This window comes from Boleophthalmus pectinirostris, unplaced genomic scaffold (genome assembly GCF_026225935.1).
Source record: "Boleophthalmus pectinirostris isolate CB_2022bp ecotype Guang Dong unplaced genomic scaffold, ASM2622593v1 HiC_scaffold_20, whole genome shotgun sequence".
Lineage (NCBI taxonomy): Eukaryota > Metazoa > Chordata > Actinopteri > Gobiiformes > Gobiidae > Boleophthalmus > Boleophthalmus pectinirostris.
Genome location: NW_026571153.1, coordinates 28977806 through 29001225, shown reverse-complemented (window position 1 = coordinate 29001225; position 23420 = coordinate 28977806). Strand labels below are relative to the sequence as shown.

General features: G+C 39.4%; 1 protein-coding gene across 1 annotated transcript; it reads right to left on the bottom strand.

Moving 5' to 3' along the window:
• Positions 1–2817: 2817 nt before the first annotated feature.
• Positions 2818–22957, bottom strand: ap1s1 (adaptor related protein complex 1 subunit sigma 1). Its single transcript, XM_020933957.2, has 5 exons — positions 22810–22957; positions 19838–20016; positions 17877–17985; positions 17073–17210; positions 2818–15467 (listed from the first exon to the last, which is right to left on the bottom strand). Exons 1-5 carry the CDS (start codon positions 22810–22812, stop codon positions 15420–15422), a joined length of 477 nt encoding a protein of 158 aa, XP_020789616.1. The 5' UTR covers positions 22813–22957; the 3' UTR covers positions 2818–15419.
• Between the last annotated feature and the right edge of the window lie 463 nt (positions 22958–23420).

Genomic DNA, 23420 nt, shown 5'->3' with positions numbered 1-23420 from the left:
GTCGCTATGTTTTCAGAGATCAGACGTGTGCAGGTTTATCGCAGATGCGGCGAGAACGGGAATGAAAATTACAACTCTTTGCGGGAGCGAGCGGAGCAGGACTGCACAGTGCGGGACTGTGTCCTAACAACACATAAAAACAGATTTTATAATAAGGCAACTCGCATACACAAACAGTAAAGTTAGAAATTAAAAATAAGATTAACGTGATTAAAAAACATAACGCGCTAAATATGACTGTAACTAATTAATCGCAATTAACGCGATAATTTGACACCCCTACCATTTATATATTTTCTCTTTGTTATTATATTATATTGTGATGTGTGAGCTCCTGTGTCCAAATCATTTCTCCTTGTGGATCAATAAGTTTGTCTAAGTGTCTTGCCTAAGGACACAATGACACAGTGTTTTTGCCACTGGCGCCCCCCTGTGGTCCCTGATTTTCCAGCAGTCTCCCAGTGGGCGAGTGAGGTGATTGTCCATCCTCAGAGCCGCCTTTACCCCCTGTACTCAAGACAGTTCAAGAGGACGTCCCAGAGGATTTTAAAAGACGTGCAACATCCACTAAACTCAGTTTTAGAGTTTCAGCTGCTTCCCTCTGGTCAGAAGCTTTTAGCCCCAAGATCTGGAATGAATCTCAAACACAACAGGACTCCAGGCACTCCAAAGAAGCAAAAAGAGTAAAAAATCGCACGAGGAAAAATGCAGTAAAAGGCCTTTATTTAAATGGCCAAAGCCAACATGTTTCTACTTTAACTGGTCTTCATCAGGGCTTAAATAAAGGCCTTTTACTATATTTTTCCTCATGCGATTTTTTACTTTTTTTTTTTACTTCTTTGGAGTGACTGGAGTCCTGTTGTGTTTAAATTTGATCCTTTTTCCAAGAGCAAACTCCTGCAGCAAACAGCCACATTTTTGATCTTTCTATCTAGAACAAATCGTTTTATAAGCTTTGTTCCAGCTGCTATCGTACTTATGAATAAATTGTAATGTATTTATGTATCAATTTTAGTACACTCTCTTAGAAAAATGTTTTTTTTTAAAATATATTTAATATTTACTGTGATTTTAGCCAAGTGTGATGCATGTATTTAATTCATTATTTATGAAACTAAACATTGGCACACTGTAACACTTTATTTTGTAATTGTGTTTTTATACATGTTTATTGTTCATAATGTGGATGAATGAAATGTGAAATGTGGGACCAGCCTCTCAAATCTGCAAAACAAATCTACCTACAGCAGGGGTCTCCAACCAGTAGCTCTTTACCCCCTCCCAAGCAGCTCGCCAAGGGACTTCTGAATTATACGTATTGTCCAGAATAAGTCAAATTAGATTCATTAAATATCTATTACCATTGTACTTGTATCATTTTGATTTCTAACTTTGTGCACTAATAAATGGATAATAGTTTATATTTTATAGGCGTCTAACGTGGCTCTTCTATTCACTCAATTTCTTGTGGCCGCTAAAATGAGTAGCTCTCTGGTATTTTCGTTTTGTATAAGTAACTCACAGGAGGAAAACGGTTGGAGACCCCTGACCTGCTGGTATGAATAAAACAACCTAACCTAACCTAACCATCCAAGTCCTACCCAGGCCCGGCCCTGCTTAGCCTCTGAGATCTGACGGGATCAGGCTTTGACAAAGTTTCGTCACTTTCTAAAAACTATACTATTAATATTGATCATAGACTGTGTACAGTAAATAAATGGACTTAGCTAACCCGCCATGTTCCAAATAGGCTCTTTTCACGCTTACGTCACAAACCAGGAAGGTGTGGTGATACAGGAAGTGCTCCATGTGTTTCTAAACTCCACACACCTTGACTAGAAACATTTGAATCATTTCAGTTCCTGGACATGCTTAACTCTACTGAAGTAAATACAGTGTTGGGGAGTAACAGATTACATGTACCAGTGTTACGTAATCAGAGTACACATTATGAGTAACTGTATTCAGTTACAGTTACTGTTTCCATGAGTGGTAATTGGATTACAGTTACTTTGTTGAAATAAATGGATTACATTACAGTATTTTCCCTTTTCACATTTTGGGCTAAACCAGGACTAAAACCAGGACTAAACGAGGTCTAAAATCAGGACTAAACCAGGTCTAAACGAGGTCTAAACCAGGAAACCAGGACTAAAAGGTCTAAATCAGGACTAAACCAGGTCTAAACGAGGTCTAAAACCAGGACTAAACGAGGTCTAAAACCAGGTCTAAACAATATGACACTAACAGTAGGTGGATATAATTTAAAGCAGCAGTGATCTCATATAAAAATAATTTCTCTATCAATAATATTTTTAATTTGGTTAAGTAAAGTCTGGGCTTTTTATTTTCTTTTAACAGACAAAACTTCTTCTGTTCAGATCCTGATCTTTGTTTCTCTACAGTAAATAAACATCTGTTCATGGAGACTTGGGCTCAACAGACAATTTGAAGAGAACTTAAGAATTTTCAGGATGTGGTTGGTACATTCATGTCATTTTAAAAAAACATGACAATATCAAGTAATCCAAAGTATTCAGATTATGTTACAAACTACATTTTGGGGTATGTAATCTGTAATCTGTAGGGGAATACATTTTAAAAGTAACCTTTCCAACACTGAGTAAAGGTCCCTCTTAACAGGGAAAACCACCGCTTCATGACATCACAAAGTGCAGATGTGTAGAGATTAATAATAAAAGATTACTCAAACATAACTACACAACATGACTAAAAGCTCACAGTAGTCAATGTTGTGTAATAAAAGACCTTTAAATGACTCCACTGTCAAAGTAATGTGTAAGAAACACTCACAAATCATTTCAAAAGTTTATTAGGTATAAAATTACATTCACACTTCAGTTCAATTACACTGGTTCCATTGGTCGATACATTTACACAGCATAGTTCATTATTCCACACAGGGCACTTTATATACGTCAGCAGAGGCTCCAAACCAAACCAAAAAAACAAACAACTTTCAATTCTGACATGTCTCCCCTTGTAAATAGCAATAAAAAGCACAATAAGGTATTTTCAGAAAGTTGTGTTCTAAAATTGGAAGCAAAATTCCTCTTAATTTCATGTTTTTGTCATGAATACGGTTAGAAAATTTGAAATTAGACCTTTCGAAAGGTCGATGGAAAAAGGATTTTTCTTCCACAGCCAAAATAGCTAAACCACAAGTGAAAAGAAATTCTCGAATGTTGAAAATAAATATTGAAAATAGTTGAAAATAGGTCTGTTACGTTGATATTTTGAAGCTGATGTCGTCAACGCTGCCTGGGGGTGTGATGTTAACTGAAAGCACTGCTCTGTCAAAAGCGCTGTTACTCTAAGTTAGACTAATCCGAGTTTTGTTTTGACCAGAAAGAACCGACTTAACTGGAAATACAAAAGGTGACATGATTTGTGCACGCCCTTTCGAATAAGTTAAGTCGGTCACTCTCGCCTTTTTGAAAACCAAACACCTAAACGGGACCACGAACGCTCGGACTGATCCTGAAAATACGTTGTTTAAATCCGTTTTATGTTTTCTCTTGAGTTTTCAGACACCCTTAAAACTTTTTGACAGTGTGTGCTAATGTGTGCATTGTGTCACCGTAGTAACAGACTTTTTTCACAACATCCGGAAGTGCTGAGCTGTAGGTTTGGGGAACTTCTGGTTGATGGTTATCGGTTGCAAAATGTATGTGTCAATCTCTGGCGTCTTCTCCGGCAGCTTCGTAAATCTGCCCCATCACCAACAAGGTCCACAAAGGATAAACATTCTTCTAAGTGTGTGGCAAAATGAGTGTGTGTGTTTCGATGGAGGATTTGGTCTCTGTGTGGAGACTAGGGCTGTGCAAAAATATTGATATATCGATATACTGTATGGTTTAATGTGATGATACAGTATCGATATCGTGGGCAGCTGTATCGATATATCGCCAAGAGTATTTTGGGGTATCTTTTCACTAATTATTTTGTTACAGCACTACCGTTTTGTTGCTTGTTCAGAGGAAGGAATCTTTTTTTATGTGACACATTTGACATTTTCACTGTTTTGATGATTAAAATGGGCACAAGAAGTGGTTTAACAAACACTTTTAGTATCAGAGCCATGATTTAGCTTTTGTTTTTTATTGAACTGTATCGAATCGAATTGAAATATATCGTATCGAACCGAAAGTGCACTGTATCGAGATATGTATCGTATCGTGGCCTGTGTATCGAGGTATGTATTGTATCAGCAACTTCTTAATGATACCCATACCTAGTGGACACAAAGGATGCTCCAAAAGACTAAGGGCCTGTTTGCACGAGAACGCTTGTGAGTAAAAACGACAAAATATTTTATCACAAGTGCCTTTCGTTTAGACACTGACGGCGTTTTTGGGGAATAGAGACGCAAAAATCTGAAAACATTGAATACACTCCGCCGTAGCGTTTCCGTCTACACTGCCCAAGACGCAAAACTCTGCTCAGGTCGCGGACACGTTTACGTCACATACATTATGACCTAACCACCTGGCATGTGTACACAATCGAATTCCACACACTTTTGCGTCACCGTATGCACGCAGATTTCCTCCTAAAAAGCTTGTCTAAACGCGGAATATAAAGTGAAGGCGCGACGCCACTTTTGCGTCTTCTGTTCAGACCGTCGTCATATAAACGTAGACTAAGGCCATACTGAGCCAGCCTAACCATGTCCTCTGGGAGGATATGTCACCGAACAACAGAAGACCAACCGCGACGCTAAATCTTTTATTCCTTCTGCCATAAAGCTTTTAAATATAAAGTTAATGTGCTATTGTGTTCCTGATGCACTGAGGTTTGAATGTATGGCGTGTGTTTATGTATCCGTTTTTCTTTTTTATTTTATTTATTTATGGATTGTGCATGATCAGAGACGTGTACATTGAATTGCATTTTGGGATCAATCAAGTTATTTACTGATTGAATTGATAGAAAGATGAAAGCTTAAAGGCGAACAACGATGACGCATTAATGAACCACTGAGCAAAACGAATCTTATGGTCCTAGAGATGTCTCGCATTCGAACTGCACAAATCTCTCGGTCTATGTGAATCATGAAATCGATTTTCAAATTTTAATTCTAGAATCAGTTACTTCTGTTTAATTCATGACCATAATATTAGTTTTGTTCAGTGTGTCACTAATGCGTCGTCGTTGTTCTCCTTTAAGTTTTTGTCTTTCTTCCCTTGATAGTTGTGGATAAATTCTTCATGGACAGAATGTTTATCCTTTGTGGAGCTTGTTGGTTGAAGATTTGGTGATGGGGCAGATTTATGAAGCTGCAGGAGAATACGACACACATTTTGCCATAGAAAACCATTAACGGGAAGTTCCGCAACCCTACATCGCTTCCAGATGTTGTGAAAAAGGTCTACTGCTGAACAACTATTAAGGATTTGCGTGTGATGTGGCAGTTCAGTGACTTAATGTTTTGGCGGCCATACTGGAGGTCACGATTGGGGTTGATCCGGAAGGCGTTACTCAGTTACTACAATATAATCATGGCTACTTTAAAGAGCGCAAACAACATAAAACTGTCCGAAATTGCCAGCTCATTAGATCAGCCGTCATTAGAAAGATATAACGCTAAAGTCGTCCTCCTGGGTTGTGGAATAGATCCCTAATTCCGACGCTCGCTCTGTGCCCAACCTCCAATATCCAGATATTTCTAACTACTTAATTCATTCTTCATCGTCCTACACCAACCAAGAACTGAAAAGTTACAAGGGGTTATGCGTGACATCTTTGTTGATCACCAAACCATCACATCTGTTCCTAGGGGAATTAGAATGGGGCGTCAAAATCAGAACCGTAGGTCTCAAGGGCGGTGGAAATTGAGGGGGCGATTCCTTGTCGGCCTGTACAGCGCATTATTCTTATTTTATCACACACAAATACTACACTTTAGTCCAGATAGATAGTTTGACCTCCAGTATGGCAGCATAAACAACAGGTTACGAGCTTTTGTAACATACCGCATTTTCCGGGCTATTAGGCGCTCTGGATTTTAAGGCGCACTGTCATTAAATGGTCTATTTTCAAACTTTTTTGCACAAATAAACTGCACCAGACTTTAAAGAAAGCACAAACATTTGAATGGGTGAGTCGGACTTTGTTTGTCGCGTTCACGAGTCTGGGCTTTGTTCAGTTGTGTTGTGTAGGGAGGGTGCTGTCTGGGACCAACGGATTGTTGGCGTGTTCACAGTGACTCAGTTGTTCAGTTGTGTCTAGAAGTGGCACATTGCACTCGCTTTTTTCGGTTCGTTCCTCCGTTCCGTTCCTCGTCCTTGTGGAGTGATGAATGTGTCTGTGGGTGTTTTTCGTTTTGCGGAGCGCGTCTAATAGCCCAGAAAATACGGCAGATGCAAAACCTTAATAGAGAGACATGTAAAACACCCCCAGCGCGATGTCACATCAAAGCATCAATATCACATTCCATCTGCTCTCTGCACTGGATAACCTCTCCATCATTTGATTGGCTAGCGTGGTTTTTAGCGGTGCATTCTATACACATTTGTACAGTACAATCATTTCATTATTTATTTATAATTACATTTTGTGATATAAGAAAACTAGACCACTACAACATTCACAACCATTATTCTGAAAAATTATCAAGAGATTCATTTTTGTCCATAATGGAACCTATTATTCACATTCAGAAAGTATCCCAGCCCTTGAGGTCTTTGTACCAAACTGTTCTTGGTACACCATGACTTTTCTGTAGTATAGTCAGAGCAGAATTGCATGTGTTATGGAATAGACAATATATTTTATCAGTATTAGTAGATAAAATACCCAAGATATCCACAAAAATATCACGATATTTGCAGTATATTATTTTCAAAGCTGCCCCAGTCTCTGTGTTAAACAGACTAGTGAATGTTAGTGGAAACAGACAAGACATGAAAGAAGATCTGATAAAATCATATTAGCCTTTACCCCAGATACGCTTTGTCATAATTAACGTGCAAACTTAAAGGTCCAAGATTACACTAAATGGACTCTTGTGAGGTTTAAGACATGTTAGAATGTTCCCTCATCAAAAACAGACCTGGAGTTGTTTTGTTTCATTCACACATGTTTGAGTAACACTTTATTATGAGTCTGTCCACACCAGCAAAGCTCAAAATGCTCCAATCCATCTTATGAAGTCATGAAGTTGTAGTTTTTAAGTTCCAGAACCAGAACCCAGACTACCCCGCCCACACTCCTTCAGAACCATAGCCCGGACCACCCCTCACTCCTCCAGAACCAGAGCCCAAGCCCGACCCACCCCCCTCTCCAACAGAACCAGAGCCCGAGCCTGGACCACCCACCCTCCTCCAGAACCAGAACCAGAGGCTAGACCACCACCCGCTCCTCCAGAACCAGAGCCAGAGGACCACCACCCGCTCCTCCAGAACCAGAGCCAGAGGACCACCACCCGCTCCTCCAGAACCAGAGCCTGAGCCCGGACTACCCCCCCAACTCCTCCAGAACCAGAGCCCAGACCACCACCCGCTCCTCCGGAACCAGAGCCCGGACCAACTCCCACTCCTCCAGAACCAGAACCAGAGGCCAGACCACCCCCCGCTCCTTTTTACTTTTAGTTCAGTAGAGATTGGCAATTCCAGGGTTGAAATCATCCAAATGATTCTAGTAAAAGTCCATGGGGCACTTCCTGTATCACCACATGACATCACAAGTTGGAACAGAGTGTTTTCTTTTTGAGAGAACTGAGCCTAAACATGTGTGAATGAAGCAAAACTCAACTCCAGGTCTGTTTGTGCTGAAGAAACATTACAACATAGATCACATAATAGCGTCATGGGGGCCCTTTAACAATTTTGGTGGCATTGCTGTAGATATTTAACAATCCAAACTGATATTGGAAAATATCGTTAAGGCTGGGCCACAACCGATAACTGATATAGGATTTTTTTGATAATATGTTGACTGGAAAAATTAAAAATAAAAAAAAATATCTTTATGTCTGACCATTCTCGTGAATAAGCAGCTTAAAGGCCCTGTACCATTGGAGCAAAATGTACCTCGCCAAGGCACAGCAAGGTACTTGGTCAAAATACGTCTGATGAGTAGTGTTTGCATCAAAATATAAGGAAGTGCACTGTTAGCATGTTAGTTGCTCTTAGTCTTAAGTTTATGGCAAAACTCCAATCTTGCGAAAAGCACTTCGAAACTTATCGTGGTGAGCAATTAGGATGTTCAGAAATCAAAAGGTTCTGTATTTTTTGGACTATAAGTCGCACTTTTTTTCATGGTTTGGGTGTCTTCTGTGACTTATACTCTGGTGTGACTTACATATTAAAATGTTCACACTGACAGCCAAGAGAGGGCGCGCTAGTCTTGTGTGTGAGTATCTGCTGCTCCTGTTCCTCCTGTACCACTGTCACTTCACTCTACTGCACATGTCTCCTGCAGAAAGAGCCACTGTCCTGTTTGTATCATGTCAGTCGATCGCACCATTACTTCTGCACCACTGAACAATTTAACATTCAAACAAACTTATAAGGACAACTGCACTGAATATACATGAAAATGGTAATCGAGCAGCAGAAAGAAAGTTTGGAGTGAGTGAGAAACTTGTGACACTGGGAGGATGCACCATGAAACTTTCCTGAAGTCACTGGATGGATGGACAAACCCTGGACTTCAGTGACACTGAAACCATCCTGTCAGGATTCAGAAAGACCCGAATAATTCTAACTGGAACTGATGCTGAGTCTGACGACAGCGACACAGAAGAGGAAGCGGCGCTCTGTTTACCTGCGGAGGTCGAGGCCGAGTTGTTCAGAAGTGACAGCGAGGATGAAGAATTGAATGGATTTAGTGATTTGGAGTGAGATGGAGAGTTTGTTAAACTTGTTCTGTTCTGTTGTTTATGTTATAGATATCTGAAGACCTGTTCATATGTGACGTTAACAGTCTGTTCTCTGTTCTATTGTTATTACTAGAAGTTGTAGGTTCCTGGTCTCTGATTTTATAAAATACATTTCCCACAAAAAGTGCCACTTATAGTCCGGTACGACATCTATGTTTTTTTCTTCTTCATTACAGATTTTTTGGCTGCTGCAACTTCTACTCCGGAGAGCGACTTATAGTCTGAAAAATACAGTAACTGAAGAAGAACTTTGCCAACTGTTTAAAACAAACTAGTTCTGTTTTTGATGCCTTGCTAAAAATAGGTACAGTGCCTTTGAGTGTTGTAATGCACAAAACAAATAGAAGGCTTAAATGTGAAGGCGTAAAGGTGTGGTCATTCAAACGGCATAGATCAACATTACAGTAAAAGGCAGGATATAAAGAGATACACAATTCAAAACAGGTGATGGAAGTAACTAGGAGTAAGTTAGAATTTCATGTTCACATTCTATTATAGGACAAAGGAAGCTAAGCAAATATACTCTGGTGCGCTTTGCCGTGTGCTGCTTTTAAAAGGTGCACTATGCAACTTTTCTTGTGAAGAGTCAACCTGTTTGCCTGCTCAGAGATGTAAGTGCTTCACCTGGATTGCTCCACAGTATGAACCTGGGTGGCAGTCACAGTATTGTCAAAGTATTGTTTAGATAGGGCAACTAGATTGGGGTTGTCAAAAAGGAGGATGACGAGTTCTGGGGCGAAAAATGTTTGATGATGTTTATACTTTGTAACCGGCGATTTCTGTTGGTGTTTCAATATCTAATATGCCTTCATAATAATACGCTTAATAACTAACTGTAGGCACCATTTTCTGATTAAAGGAGCCGTCTGTGCCCTCACTGTTAGATGCACACTTGCCACGAGAGCTTTAATTCTAAATAAAAATGATAAAATTCTGACTAAAAATGAATTCTGCTTTAAAAAGTACCATGTAAACACTTACTTCCGAATTAAGTTGAATTCCAAATAATCGTTTTCATTAGGAATTAAGTGTGTGGTTTATTCTGATTTTAAAGCTGAATTAATTTATTCCTCGATCATGTACCATATTTTCCGCACTATAGGGCGCACTTAAAAGCCTTTAATTTCATCAAAAAACGACTGTGCGCCTTATCATCCAGAGCGCCTTAGATATGAATTCATTGGGGTGTCTTTCGTAAACTACAAAGCCGCACCACTTGCAGCAATACGGCTCCCGTAGTACCGTACCAATGAATTGTGGACGCCTGGGCTAAGGATCAATATCAACTGTGGTCTGAGCTTTCAGGAAGACCGGAATCATCTCTGAACTGCCAGGTAACAGTAACCGCACTGACTCGGATAATGACGAGAGGGATGTGGACGTGCTGGATGCCGTAATCACCCAAGTGTTTGAACAATTATGACTTATTGTGAATATTCTAACAATTTAGTGTCTCAGACAGTATTTTTTTACATGTTACAACTGAACAAAGTTGAGAGTTATTGTGAACGTGTTAAATAAAGTTTGACTGATTTATCTAACTGTTGTGTTTCGTTTAATGCGCTTTATAGTCTGGTGCAGTTTATATGTGAAAAAAGTTCAAAAATAGACCATTCAATGACAGCGCGCGTTATAATCCAGAGAGCTCTATAGTGCACAAAAACGGTAAATGTTTATTCTTAAAATAATTCTGGTCGTTCAGCATATGCTCGTTGCGTTGCCCTTCTGACTTGCGTCACTGGTGGCGTCCGGATGATCTGACTCCACCAGTCCTGACTTCAAACTTTCATCCAAGTCTCTTTGGATTTGTGAGCGGGATGCGGGAGTGGGCTGATGTAGAGCCTCACACTCAGTTTGTCTTCTTCATCCCTTCTCCTCAACTGTTTAATTTATGTTTTACAATTTTTATAAAAGTGACTGTTTGCTTTGAGACATGCCTGCTGACTAACTGCCAGATTTAATACCATACTGTGGAACTTTCCAGGTCAGTACACCTTCATGGAGAGAAGCAGGTAACAAACTGTCCATCAGGAAGGCTAGCTTTACATGTTGTGAGGAATCATATTATTCATAGTGCAAACGTGTTATTAGATACAATTTTAAAGGTCCAAAAAAGTAAATATATGAACAGAAGCGAGTGAACTAATTAAAAAATGAAAACTGGATTACATTCATAAATGCATGGGTAGGATAACTGCAGCCATTTTCCATTTAGAATTTTGATCCAAAATTCACAAACTTTTCAATCTGAGTTCCATCTCAGAAGTATCTTTGATTCACAAGTACAATACATTATTTTGTTAATGATAACTTAAATAAAATGGACTTTATGAGAAGAGATCCCAAGTCTTAAGAACTACGACTAAATCACAGACTTTCCCAGAAGTTTTGAGATGATTTAAGCTGGACGGACACTGTGCGATATTTTCGATCGTTTCACTCTGCTTCAGCTCAAACTGTACGACCAAATCGCAGGGTTTAAAAATTCACAGCTCACGATTCAGGTTCTCACACTAAACGAACCAGTTCAACAGACGAAACCCTCACGATATTCTTGCAACCAATGATTGCCGATTTGGAGCTGGTCGTGAAGTATTAATCAGTTCAGCAAGACACACGATTGAGCCAAAACTCGTCCCGATCCTAAAAACAGTCGCACGAGTGAAAAATTGGCTCAGAAAGAGTCAAAAATCACACAGTGTACACCCAGCTTTAACCGGAAGAAAACCGGATCTAAAAAACTAGGACTTATTCAGAACTAAACCAGGACTATGCTCTAAAACAGGACAAATTCCAAAAATCAAAGCAGGACTAAACAAGAATATAACCATCTCAAAAATCCAGTAAAATCCAGTCCTAGTTGTGACGTCGAGAGAATGCAGCCTACGGAACTTTCTCCCTGTACCACCCCTTCGTCACTGGACAGTACCTCAAACTATTATTTAACAATTTGTTCATAAGCAGCTGTAATAAAATACCTTTACAAAATCAGAATACATGCATTTTCAACCAGAGAGGCCACTAGGTCAGCATGGGCACTATATAGTCTAAAATTCATTATAGCCATGGTTACTAGAGTGATAAAGGATGGAGAGGGTTGCCATAGTAACAGTGGCCAATTCAAAACCAACAAAATATATATGTCTTTATCTAAATAAAATGATCTACTGGGCAAAAGTCCTCAAAATGGTGCCTATAACTAAAACACACAAATATATGTATGGACCCACCAGACCAGTTCTGCACTCCAACCGCCTACACCATGATTGTTAGCCATTAAAATAATTAGTCAAAAAAATAAAATAAAATACTCAATTAAAAATGCATATATTTTTAAAAGGGCTGTACCTGATTTTTTTTTCATGTATTAAAATAAAACGAGTCTCACCCTAAAAAAGCAGCTATTACGGCCAAAATGAGACGAATTATACTGCGACTTTAACGGCCGCTGCGAACTGGATCTATTTTTTCACGTAGTTTAAGAAGCCGAACCTGATTTTAAGGCTACGTTCAGACTGCAGGGCTTAATGCTCAATTCAGATTTTTTTGTGAAATGAGATTTTTTTTGCGAGCTCGTTCACATTTCCGATTAAATGCGACTTGTGTGTGATCTCCAGTGTGAACTTTAAATGGCCCAAAAGTGTCCCGCATGTGCATTGGAGGACAGGACGACTGTGCTCAGGGTTTACGGAAGTTGCCTAAACATGGACACTAACATTGAGGGGAGCGTGCCTATGTTCAAACATCCCCTTGTTCCTTTAACCTTTTCCCACCTTTCCTTTATCATCAATTTGCATCAGATTTGATCCCCATTTCTCCCAATTTGTTAGTCAATTACACTCAACCTATTCTCCAGCAGTAGTTGTAATGTAGAGGTCATGGTGTAAAGGATCCTAGGTTGAAATGACTCTGAATCATCCCTTTAAATGTGGTATTAAAATAAAAATGACTTGAATATGAGTTTCACTTCGAGAAAAATCTTAGAAATGAGGGAACATAGGGCTGAGGGAACATAATTCTCACCCTGTACCTAGAGATTTTAAAGCTGCTGTCGTACCAGAGCCAGAACATGTACAGCTTGATTTGTTTTAAGGAGATTAAGAAGGAGAAGGACGAGGTTTTTGGCCGTGGCGTTTTGTGGGGCAGTGGCAGCGACGTCCGTAGAAACGTGTGCAGAGTCGCAGCTGAGAGTGGTGGATTGTTAAGTGCTTCACTGCTTCACTGACACGGAATTCAGACACAATTTTCATCTGATGAGAAGAACGTTTGTGTACATTGGTGTAGGTGGGATGAATGTGACCTGGCCGTTCAGACTGAAGTCACATGTCAAAAGATCGGATATGTATCGGTTTTAGGACCACATATCCAAGTGGCCTGGGTCGCATTTGAAAAAATCTGATCTGTGTCGTTCGGACTGTCATTAAAAGATCAGATACAGGAGCATAGGGGCAAAACAAATAGGAAAACACTCATTTAAATATAAAGCTCCTTCTGATTGGCACAATCTTCCCTCTTCGATTCGTGCTTTAACTTCTGTCCCTTCATTTAAAAATGCTCTGGTTCAATATTTACAGAACCCATGTCATTGTTTTTGATTATTTTGTTGAATTTTTGTTGTTTGTTCATCTTGTTGTGATAATCTTTGAACTCTGTTTTAGTTTTCTTTTTTTCCTCAAACTTGTTTTATTATATGTCAAACAGTCGAGTGTGTGTGTGTGTGTGTGATTGTAGTTGTGTTGATTTTGTTGTTTTGATGTTTATTTGAATTTATTTATCCTACTGTCTGCCCTACTGTATCTGTCTTTTGTTGTTGTATTTATAAGGACCCCCTTGAAAATGAGATGGCAAGACATCTCAAGGGGCTTATCCTCCAAACAAAAAAATTCTAACAATTCAATAAAAAAAAAAAAATCAGATTTGGGTCACTTCAGGCTGCAGTCTGAACATAGACCAAGTATCTTAAAAAGTGAAAAAAAAAAAAAAAAACTACTTTCACTTTCCTAACGCATCTGAGGAATCCCAATTATTCACTGAGATGAGTTCTGGACATATTTTGAGCTGCTTGTACGATATATCCGTACTGGGGCAAGACACGTTTTGCTCAAATACATGTGTAAAAAAACAGATATAGGCCCTTTAAAACAGTAGTAATTATGCACAGCTCTTTTAAATGTGAGATTCAATCATTATTTACTGATCCATTCAAATCTCACATAGTCAAAATTGTCTATGCAAAATGTCTCTTCAGTAACCTAAAGAATTCAAAAAAAGGGAATTGTCAATGGGGAGTAGGATTTAGTTTTTGCCTCACCTTTGAGCTCTGTACAGATTTGCACTGTCCGAGCAGCGGCCGAGAGTGAAGCTTGTTTGCACTGAAATTGTAATAGGGATGGGAATTGATACGACTTATTGATTATTCATGATAAAAATTAATTGCTGATAAATAAAATAAAAATAAAACTATCCTGTACTACAGAAAATGGATTCTTGTGAGCTTTAAGCCATGTTTTAATGTTGTTACCTCCTCAAAAACACATCTGAAGTTGTGTTTGTTTCATTCACACACATTTGAGTAACGATTTATTATTAGTCTGTCTACATCTCCAAACATCAAAATACTCTGGTCCACCTTGTGATGTCATGAAGTGGTAGTTTTTAAGTATATGGCTACCTTTTACCTTTAGTTCAGTAGAAATAGGCAATTCCAGAGCTGAAATCATCCAAATGATTCTAGGTATATGGAGTTTAAAAACACAGTGGAGCACTTTCTGTATTATTGCGGAGAGGAGTGTTTTCTGTTTGAGAGAAAAACTCATCTCAGTGTGTGTGTGAATGAAACAAAACACAACTCCAGGTCTGTTTGTGACGAGAAAACAACATTATAACACAGATCAGAAAACTGCGTCATATGGGCCATTTAAAGATTCGCTATGTAACTTTTCTGGATTGAGTGTCTGCCACTTTCTTGTCGCCATGGAAACAGTACAGCTCTGCCTGGAGGGTTCTGCACTATGACTTTACACTTGAGCAAGATGTGCCAGCAGTTACAGGTCAGATCTATGGAAAATTTTTAAAGATTTTTGAACTTTAAAAGCACCCAGAACCGAGTAAATACAATACTGTTTAATGCCATACTGTGGAACATTCCGGGCAAAGCACTGACCCTTATATGAGACAAGTAGGTGGTAAACTCTAGCAGGAAAGTTACATGCACCTTTAACGTAGATAAAATGAACTGGTACCAATTCCCATCCCTGACTCGTAAAACTCTCTCCTTTAAAGATGCAGTAGGTGTTTGGACCTGTCCTCGTCTGCAGAGGTGGTCACTCCCTTTTGAGGACAGTTGACATTCAGAGCGCTCCCTCTGCGAGCGCACACGAGCAGGAGCAGAACACGAGAGGAACAGGAGCGGGACAGGAGCAGAGCAGTACCTCCACGTGGCTCCTGTCTCTCCTGGTGTTAGAGTCCGGGTTTAGTGCCTCGTCCGTGGGTGAGCAGGAGTCAGGCTGTGGCCCTATGCCAGGCCCATCTCCTCCAGCACACTGCGCGGTGACTCATCCTCCTGCGCACACACACACACACACACACACACACACACACATACATAAACACCAGAGCTCAGGCTGCGGTCTGCTTCACGGTTACAAACCAGAGGCCAACAGGTTTTACACACAAGGGTAGAATGTTTTTTTTTTCCAGTAACAAACATATCAAGTAGGGATGCAACGGTATTCAATATAATATCAAATCGCTCGATACTGGTGTCACAATTCGATACACGTGTTTGATCGATACACACGTCCCTCCATGTGCGCTCTGTTGTTGTTTATTTTAGTCCAAAAGGAAAACAGTTATCACGGGGTCCTCCTCTATAGGGACTTACAGCTGAAATATTCTAACATTAGTGTTTTTTTATTTTACGTTGACAGAGACAGGAATGACAAAGGTATGAACTTTTAATTATTTTAGAATCGATTTTACCTTTACATCGGCTTTAATCAAATGCTCTCTATCTCATAAGTTTCCCTCAGAAAACGGGCTGTTGAGACATTTCTACGTAATATAACATAGTTCTGGACACAGAGTGAAGAAGATAGTAGAGTGCAGAGTGTTTAAAAAGAGCAGGGTAGGTGGCGTGGTGCGCTTGGGACCGCCTTGGCGTGGAACAGTTAGGAGGGGGCCAATGCAGTAAGAGGAGAGACAGACTCAAGAGGAAAAGAAAAGAAATCATCAAATCATCCTCAAAAAAGGAAAGGTCTGATAATTTAACTCCTCTAGCAGTCTATATTAAGAGTAAACTGGTAAATTATAACATCTAAAATTGTCTGAGAAACTTTGTTCTTAATTTACTGAATCAAATGAACTAAAACACTTCACATATAAACTACAACAGCACTGGGATGTATTGTTTGTATGTATTGTTTCACTAATAACAGTGTTATTACATTGTACATTATTACATCGTGATATCGTGACCCAGATATATGGGTTGAGATATGTATCGAATCATTGGAAAACTTTACCGTTGCATCCCTAATGTCAAGCGTTATCAACTGTAATATATATTTTTTTTATTTAAATTTGAAACAAAACAAAATTGTAAAAAATAATATCTCAATTAACTGAAATCCTCAAAGGTTGAATTACGGTGAGTGCATCAGTTCACTCCAGTGGTATTACACTAATATTTGTACTACTTACTTAAGGCATGGACACCAATGTGCCTAACATGTGCAGAACTATAACAAAAAGACCTCGCTCTGATCTGAACGGTCTCTCCCTGAACTCCAGCACCTGCACCAGTCATGAGTCAGTGCTAGTGCAGCCTCTGCAGCTCAGGGAGGGAATTCTGGAAGTTCTGAGCTTCACATGAGACCTGTCCTGTCCATAAACTGAGAATGAAAATTTAAGCCTGTGCCTGAATGGGGCACAGGCTTAAATGAAAAGGCTAGGCACACCGAGTACAAGCATTCCAAAAGATCTGAGGGTCTTATGATAGTATTTAGTGGTAAAGCTACATTATTTGAATCTTTACCTTGAGCCAACCAGTTCAAAATCTCATTTTAACCAGCCTTTAAACTAGAGCTGCTTGATTCTTACAGATTTTTTCTCTTTATGAAGTCGAAGTACTCTTAGTAGAGTATGTGTCCGTGTGCTGTGTGTGTACCTCCTGTAGTAGATCAGACTGCTCGATGGCTTTGAGGACACTTTTTTTAGATGTGTCCTGGATCTCTCCTCCCATCAGGAACTCGTCCAGGATGAAGTAGGCCTTCTCAAAATTAAAGATGATGTCTAGTTCACACACCTGCACACACACACACACAGGACATGTGAAGAGAGCAGAGGTAACGTGAAGAGAGCAGAGGACAGGTGAAGAGAGCAGAGGACAGGTGAAGAGAGCAGAGGACACGTGAAGAGAGCAGAGGACACGTGAAGAGAGCAGAGGACACGTGAAGAGAGCAGAGGACACGTGAAGAGAGCAGAGGACACGTGAAGAGAGGAGAGGACAGGTGAAGAGAGGAGAGGACAGGTGAAGAGAGCAGAGGACAGGTGAAGAGAGCAGAGGACACGTGAAGAGAGCAGAGGACAGGTGAAGAGAGGAGAGGACAGGTGAAGAGAGGAGAGGACACGTGAAGAGAGCAGAGGACACGTGAAGAGAGCAGAGGACAGGTGAAGAGAGCAGAGGACACGTGAAGAGAGCAGAGGACACGTGAAGAGAGCAGAAGACAGGTGAAGAGAGCGAGAGGACAGGTGAAGAGAGCGGAGGACAGGTGAAGAGAGCAGAGGACACGTGAAGAGAGCAGAGGACACGTGAAGAGAGCAGAGGACAGGTGAAGAGAGCAGAGGACACGTGAAGAGAGCAGAGGACAGGTGAAGAGAGCAGAGGACAGAGCAGAGGACACGTGAAGAGAGCGGAGGACACGTGAAGAGAGCAGATGCAGATAAGCCCACTTGAGAGGAGAACACTTACACTGCCAAAGTATTTGTCCAGGAGCTCCACAAAGCGATGGATGACCTCCAGCGTGATGAGCTCATTGTCCTGTTCTTCTATCGCACAGCAGAAATACAAACTGGCATATCTGCAAACAATCCAGAACTAATTACATTCAGAACCTCTTTCTTTCACAAGAGTCCTGGTTCCAGAGGAAATAGCTTATTGTACATGATTTTATTGGTGGGGGATCAGAGCAGGTACAGGGAGAGCATGCAAACTCCACACAGAAAGGCCCAGATTCAGAAGAAATGTCATGTTTACAGTGAAAACAGTTTCAATTATGCAGTGTAATTCTTACTGGCTTGCTTCCCTCAAAGGAAATATGTAGTAAATCAGAGTGTTCACCGACGCACCACTGTGTCACCACCAGATAATGGCCACATTTACATGATGTTTTTTAATTTCAAATTAATTGTTCTGAATTAAATAGTTTGGAATTAAAATATTCTCTTTCGCGTTTACGTGGCAATAATAATTCTGAATTGAGGTTTACATGGAAAACTCAAATCGTCTTTTAATTTCTCTCAGCGTCTGGGGGTTATGCCAAGGACACAAACATGATCCATGATGATTTCTCCGCAGTGGTCCTGATGATAATTGCACAGCAGCTGGAGAATTCTCTCATCATGCTTTATGTCTGTCAGCTGAGGAAGAGAAAGGAAGAGTGTCACAGAAGAGAGGAAGAAGACAAACTGAGTGTGAGGCTGCTCTACCTCAGCCCACTCCTGCATCCCACTCACAAATCCAATGAGACGTGGATGAAAGTCCGAAGCCAGGACTGGAGCCAGATCATCCGGATCGTGTCAGAAGGGTGACACAACGAGCATGCGCTGAACCACCGACGTTATTTTTAAGAAGAATGAGCGTTTACATGATCGATCAGAAAATCGGCATAAACCACCCACTTACTTTGGAAATAAATGGAATGTCTTTTTAAGCGGACATGGTCCTTTTTAAAGCAGAATTCATTTTTATTCAAACCAAATTATTTTTATTTGGAATTAAAGTTCTCATGTAAATGTGGCAAACGAAACATGGAATCATTTAAGTGACCTTTACTTTGTAATCAAAAGTACCAGTAAATGATCAAATTCAAGTAACAATTACACAGCTTCTCCAAATCCAAATGTATGAATAACTGGAGCAAAGGTGTACTTCCTCCTTCTGGAAAGGTTAACTGATTAAGGTAAGGTAATTCAATCAACAGTAATCTTTAGATGTCACATTTAATAGAGAAGTATGGTCGAACCTATGGTAGAACCTTGACTAAATTATTTTTGATGTATTTATTTATTGATTTGGCAGGGAGAGTGCAGATTAATGAACATTCCTGCAAATGCATCAGATTTAGCCACAAGGCTTTCAGAAGTTTCATCTGTAGTATGTAGACAGAAGTAACATAACACAATCACATTTGTTACTCATTGTATTATTATTATGTAACAACTAAGTAAAAGTAACATTGTAACAAAAAGGTAGGTTATGTAGGAGACTGAAATATTCAAATCAAATTCAAAGGGAAACATTGAGACCTTATCACAGGATTTTGCTCTAGTAAAACATATTCGTAATGAAAATCTAAACTACCAGCCAAAAGCATGGACACACTTTCTCATTCAGTGTGTTTTTTATTCGTTACGCTTACACACGGGAAACTTAAAACATATTAAGTAAGATATATGCAATAATGCCATAAAGATAAAAAGCTAAATAACTTGACTAAATATTTTTTATATTTTAAATTTAAATCTCAAATGGTGGCTTTTTAAAAAATTATTAAAAGTGTGGAGTTTTTTTAGTCAATTTTTTTGTTTCTACATTCATTCATAATAAGACTCTACTGTGTAAATAACAGTAATAAATAATGTAAATAAAATACATGAAAAAGAGTGTCCACACTTGTGACTGGTAGTATAACATAACCAGACCCACGTCACCTCTTGTAGACGATCTTAAGGTCTCTCCACTCCAGGAAGCTGCACATCTTTGGTTTTCGGGCCAGGACGATCTGCATGAGTTCCCTCACCATCTTCTTCTTCTCCCTCTCGGCTGTGGCCATGTACCACTTCTGCAGCCGGAGCTTCCCCTGGCGGCTGAACAGCAGCATAAACCGCATCTGCACACAACAACAACCACCACCACCATCAGGGGAATAGTTTATAATGCACAAGAGAACAGAGATTCATATGACATTCTTATGATATTCTTACATTTTAAATACATTTGCCCATTAATCATAGAATTTTAGAAGAATCTTTACACCAACATATTAAATACAAATGAGGCTGTCATGATTGCACAATTTGAAGTGCGACACAGAAAAATATCAGAATAAATAATAATAATAATAATAATAATGAATTTGTCTTATACATTGCTTTTCCAGTTCGCTTAACAGTTTGGTGCATTTTTCACTGCATACTACAAGTACATATAATATTTGTAACTGCCTAATGCCACTGACACAAAGCAAGATCATTCCAGTAAACCTTCTTTTAACTGAATCATTAAAAGGCATGAGCTGCACCCATAAACTGTATAAAGAAATGGACAAAGAATGGTGACACCCATAGTGTTTGGTTCCAGTCAAATGAAGCTCATTGAGGCTTGCAGTTATAGCGGCAAATTTGGAGTCAAGTTCTATATTTGGAATTCCGACCACAAGTATCACAGCGACCAAGGAGCCGATCCGGAATGAGGCCGTCAAAGGTAACGCCCCCTCCCACCAGCACTGCTGCGCTGACAGGGAGCAGGCACTTAACAACGCCACCAACCTGTTGCTAACACGAGCGGGAGCAACCCCGGGGGAAAGAAGGCACCTAATTTGTCTGTTATAAACAGAGATGTGCAAAATTACTGAAATATCAATATATCGTATCGTTTAATGTGATGATACAGTATTGACATCCTGGGCTGCTGTATCGATATTTCACCAAGAGTATTTTATGGTATATTTTACTCAATTATTTTGTTACAGCTACACTTTTATTGCTTGATTAGACGAAGGAAACTCATTTATTTGGCATTTTCACTGTTTTGATGAGTCAAATGGGTGTGTTTCATATGAACTTTGCACAAGAAGTAGTTTAACAAAGACTTTTAGTATCACAGCCATGATTTAGCCTTTATTTTTTATTGAACCAATCAAATTGATGTGAAACATATCCTATCAAGTTGAAAGTGCACTGTATTGAGATATGAATCGTATTGTGGCCAATACATCAAGGTAAATATCGTATCCACAACTATAATCAGGATAAATTAGCTCAAATAATAAAACAACCAATAGTTTCTCGTCACAATAATCATGATCCTAGAAATGAATTTTACAAATTGTCAGGAGGAAAGATAGTAAACATTTCTATACTAGTTTGATTTTGTCTGAAGTGATAGAGCAATTTGGTTTTCTAATTGAATACTGTTAAGGTCAAATGCTAAATAGAATAAAATGTCTAGACATGGGGATCATTACAATGTGATTATAGGGGTGGGCAATTATTTTTTTCCATGGGGCCAGATGAGAAACAGAAAATATTGTGGAGGGCCGGGTCAAAATGCTTAACTAATTTCTGCATAATATTAATATTTTAAAAAGCAGTACATATGACTGTTTTGATGAGTTGCTCAGACTGGTAAGAGTTTATGTTATGACTAAGCAATGAAAAAGTGAGGCCGCCTTATAAAAAATGTCATTTAAAAACACATCTAAAATAAAAACAATGCAGCTTTAGTCCATGCATGAGGTCAAATTATAAAATATGTTTATTTTGTAATTCTAAATTATCTTAAACAGGCTGGTCAGACTCAACCAAAGGTCTGTATGTGGCCCGAGAGCTGGACACTGTCCAGGTCTGATAGAGAGTGACACAACAGGTTGGTTTTCTCCCATGTGCAGTCAGGAGAAACCAGTATTATTTCCAGGCTATTACACCACAAATATTGGTCCTGATCCTGTACTTATATTTACACATGTGCAGGTTAACTCGACATTTCACTTGCTCTCATCTGGAAAATAAGCACACAAATGAGGAAGGGTCAACTCAAGCTACAGTCCATGGAAGTTCAATCTGCAATGCTAAACCAAACCTACTCTACTCTAGACATTTGCTATATGTAAATATTTGTAAAGTTCCATGATCAATGTCAAGGCCAGATTATCCATATGGGCCAGTGGCACAGTGCCCAGGGGCACCAACCATCCACAACCAGTAGGTGGGAGCACTACATGACTCAAACTATTCTCAAAATAACTTAAAATATTTTTTGTAAATTTGTATCTTATTCACTTCAAAATGTTAAATGGCCATACATAACTTGCCCCTTCATGTACTGAATACATATACAGTAGTCATCATGTACTGTATAATCTATAGTTGGATGCTACTTGACACTTGGATGCTGTTAAGTTAATTTTTAATTGAGACATTTGAATATGCTTCCATGAGTATAGTTGGTGCTGGGGGAGGGCACCTGTGAGGTATAGTGCCCAGGGGAACCACACTGGCTTAATACAGCTCTGTCAATGTACATAAGAAAGCACATCATTTCTAAAACTATGTCATGAACAGAGGTGGGTTAATATAAGTTTTTTTTTTTTTCTTCTTCCAGCTCCTTTTCGAGAAATGTGCTTTTCTGTTGTTTATAATGTGTAATGTTGTATGTGTATGATTATTGTTTCTCTCTTGGCACAATCTCGAAATAAAAAATGAACCAGTCCATTTTAAACCTGTTTCTTAGTCCATGTTTCTTGTCCTTTTCGCGTTAGTTTGGTGTGCCTGTGGGCCTGTTAGCTCCCCGCTGCTCTGCTCAGGTACACAAACCCAGGTGAGCACTTCCTGGAACGGTTCACCTTACAGCTAGCCCGCATGTTAGCATCTCTCGTGTTTTAGACAGAAAACACATAACTCACCATTGTGCCTTTCGCTCTAGAAACCCGTGGCTACTTCCGAAAGCCGGCGGTGCAGTCAGTCATCAGGATCAAGCCGCCGATGGGGTGGAACTGGCGATAGACTTTACGTGTCCATGTCGGTTTCACATACGGAAACTGCGGACGAGACGGGAGCACACGGAGCATGCGCACAGCCGCACTCGTCTTCCTTGTTACCAAATGACGTCACGCAGCTAAGGCGTTTTTCTGCCATCTGCTGTTCAACTTCATTTACCCTTTAACTTTAAAACTTCAATGTTTTTCAGAAAGATCTATGCCTGTTATTGTCTTCTCTGAAATGTATGAAAAATAATAAATAAATAAAATCTGCTGTACAACTTATGAAAACTGTAGAACAACTTAAAAAATGGAAAACTCCAGCTCTACCTCGCACACAACTGTGATTCAAACATCCCTGTTTTTTTTTTTTTAAATTCATTTTTTTCCCCCACAATTTTATTCCATATTTTCCTGTATATTTATGTTACTACTCGTGCCTCTTGTACGTCTTTTGTTTTGCTTGTATGAAAATGACTGTAAAAGCATTTAATTATTTCATTCAAAGAAAAAAAAAAAAAAAAAAAAAATTATGA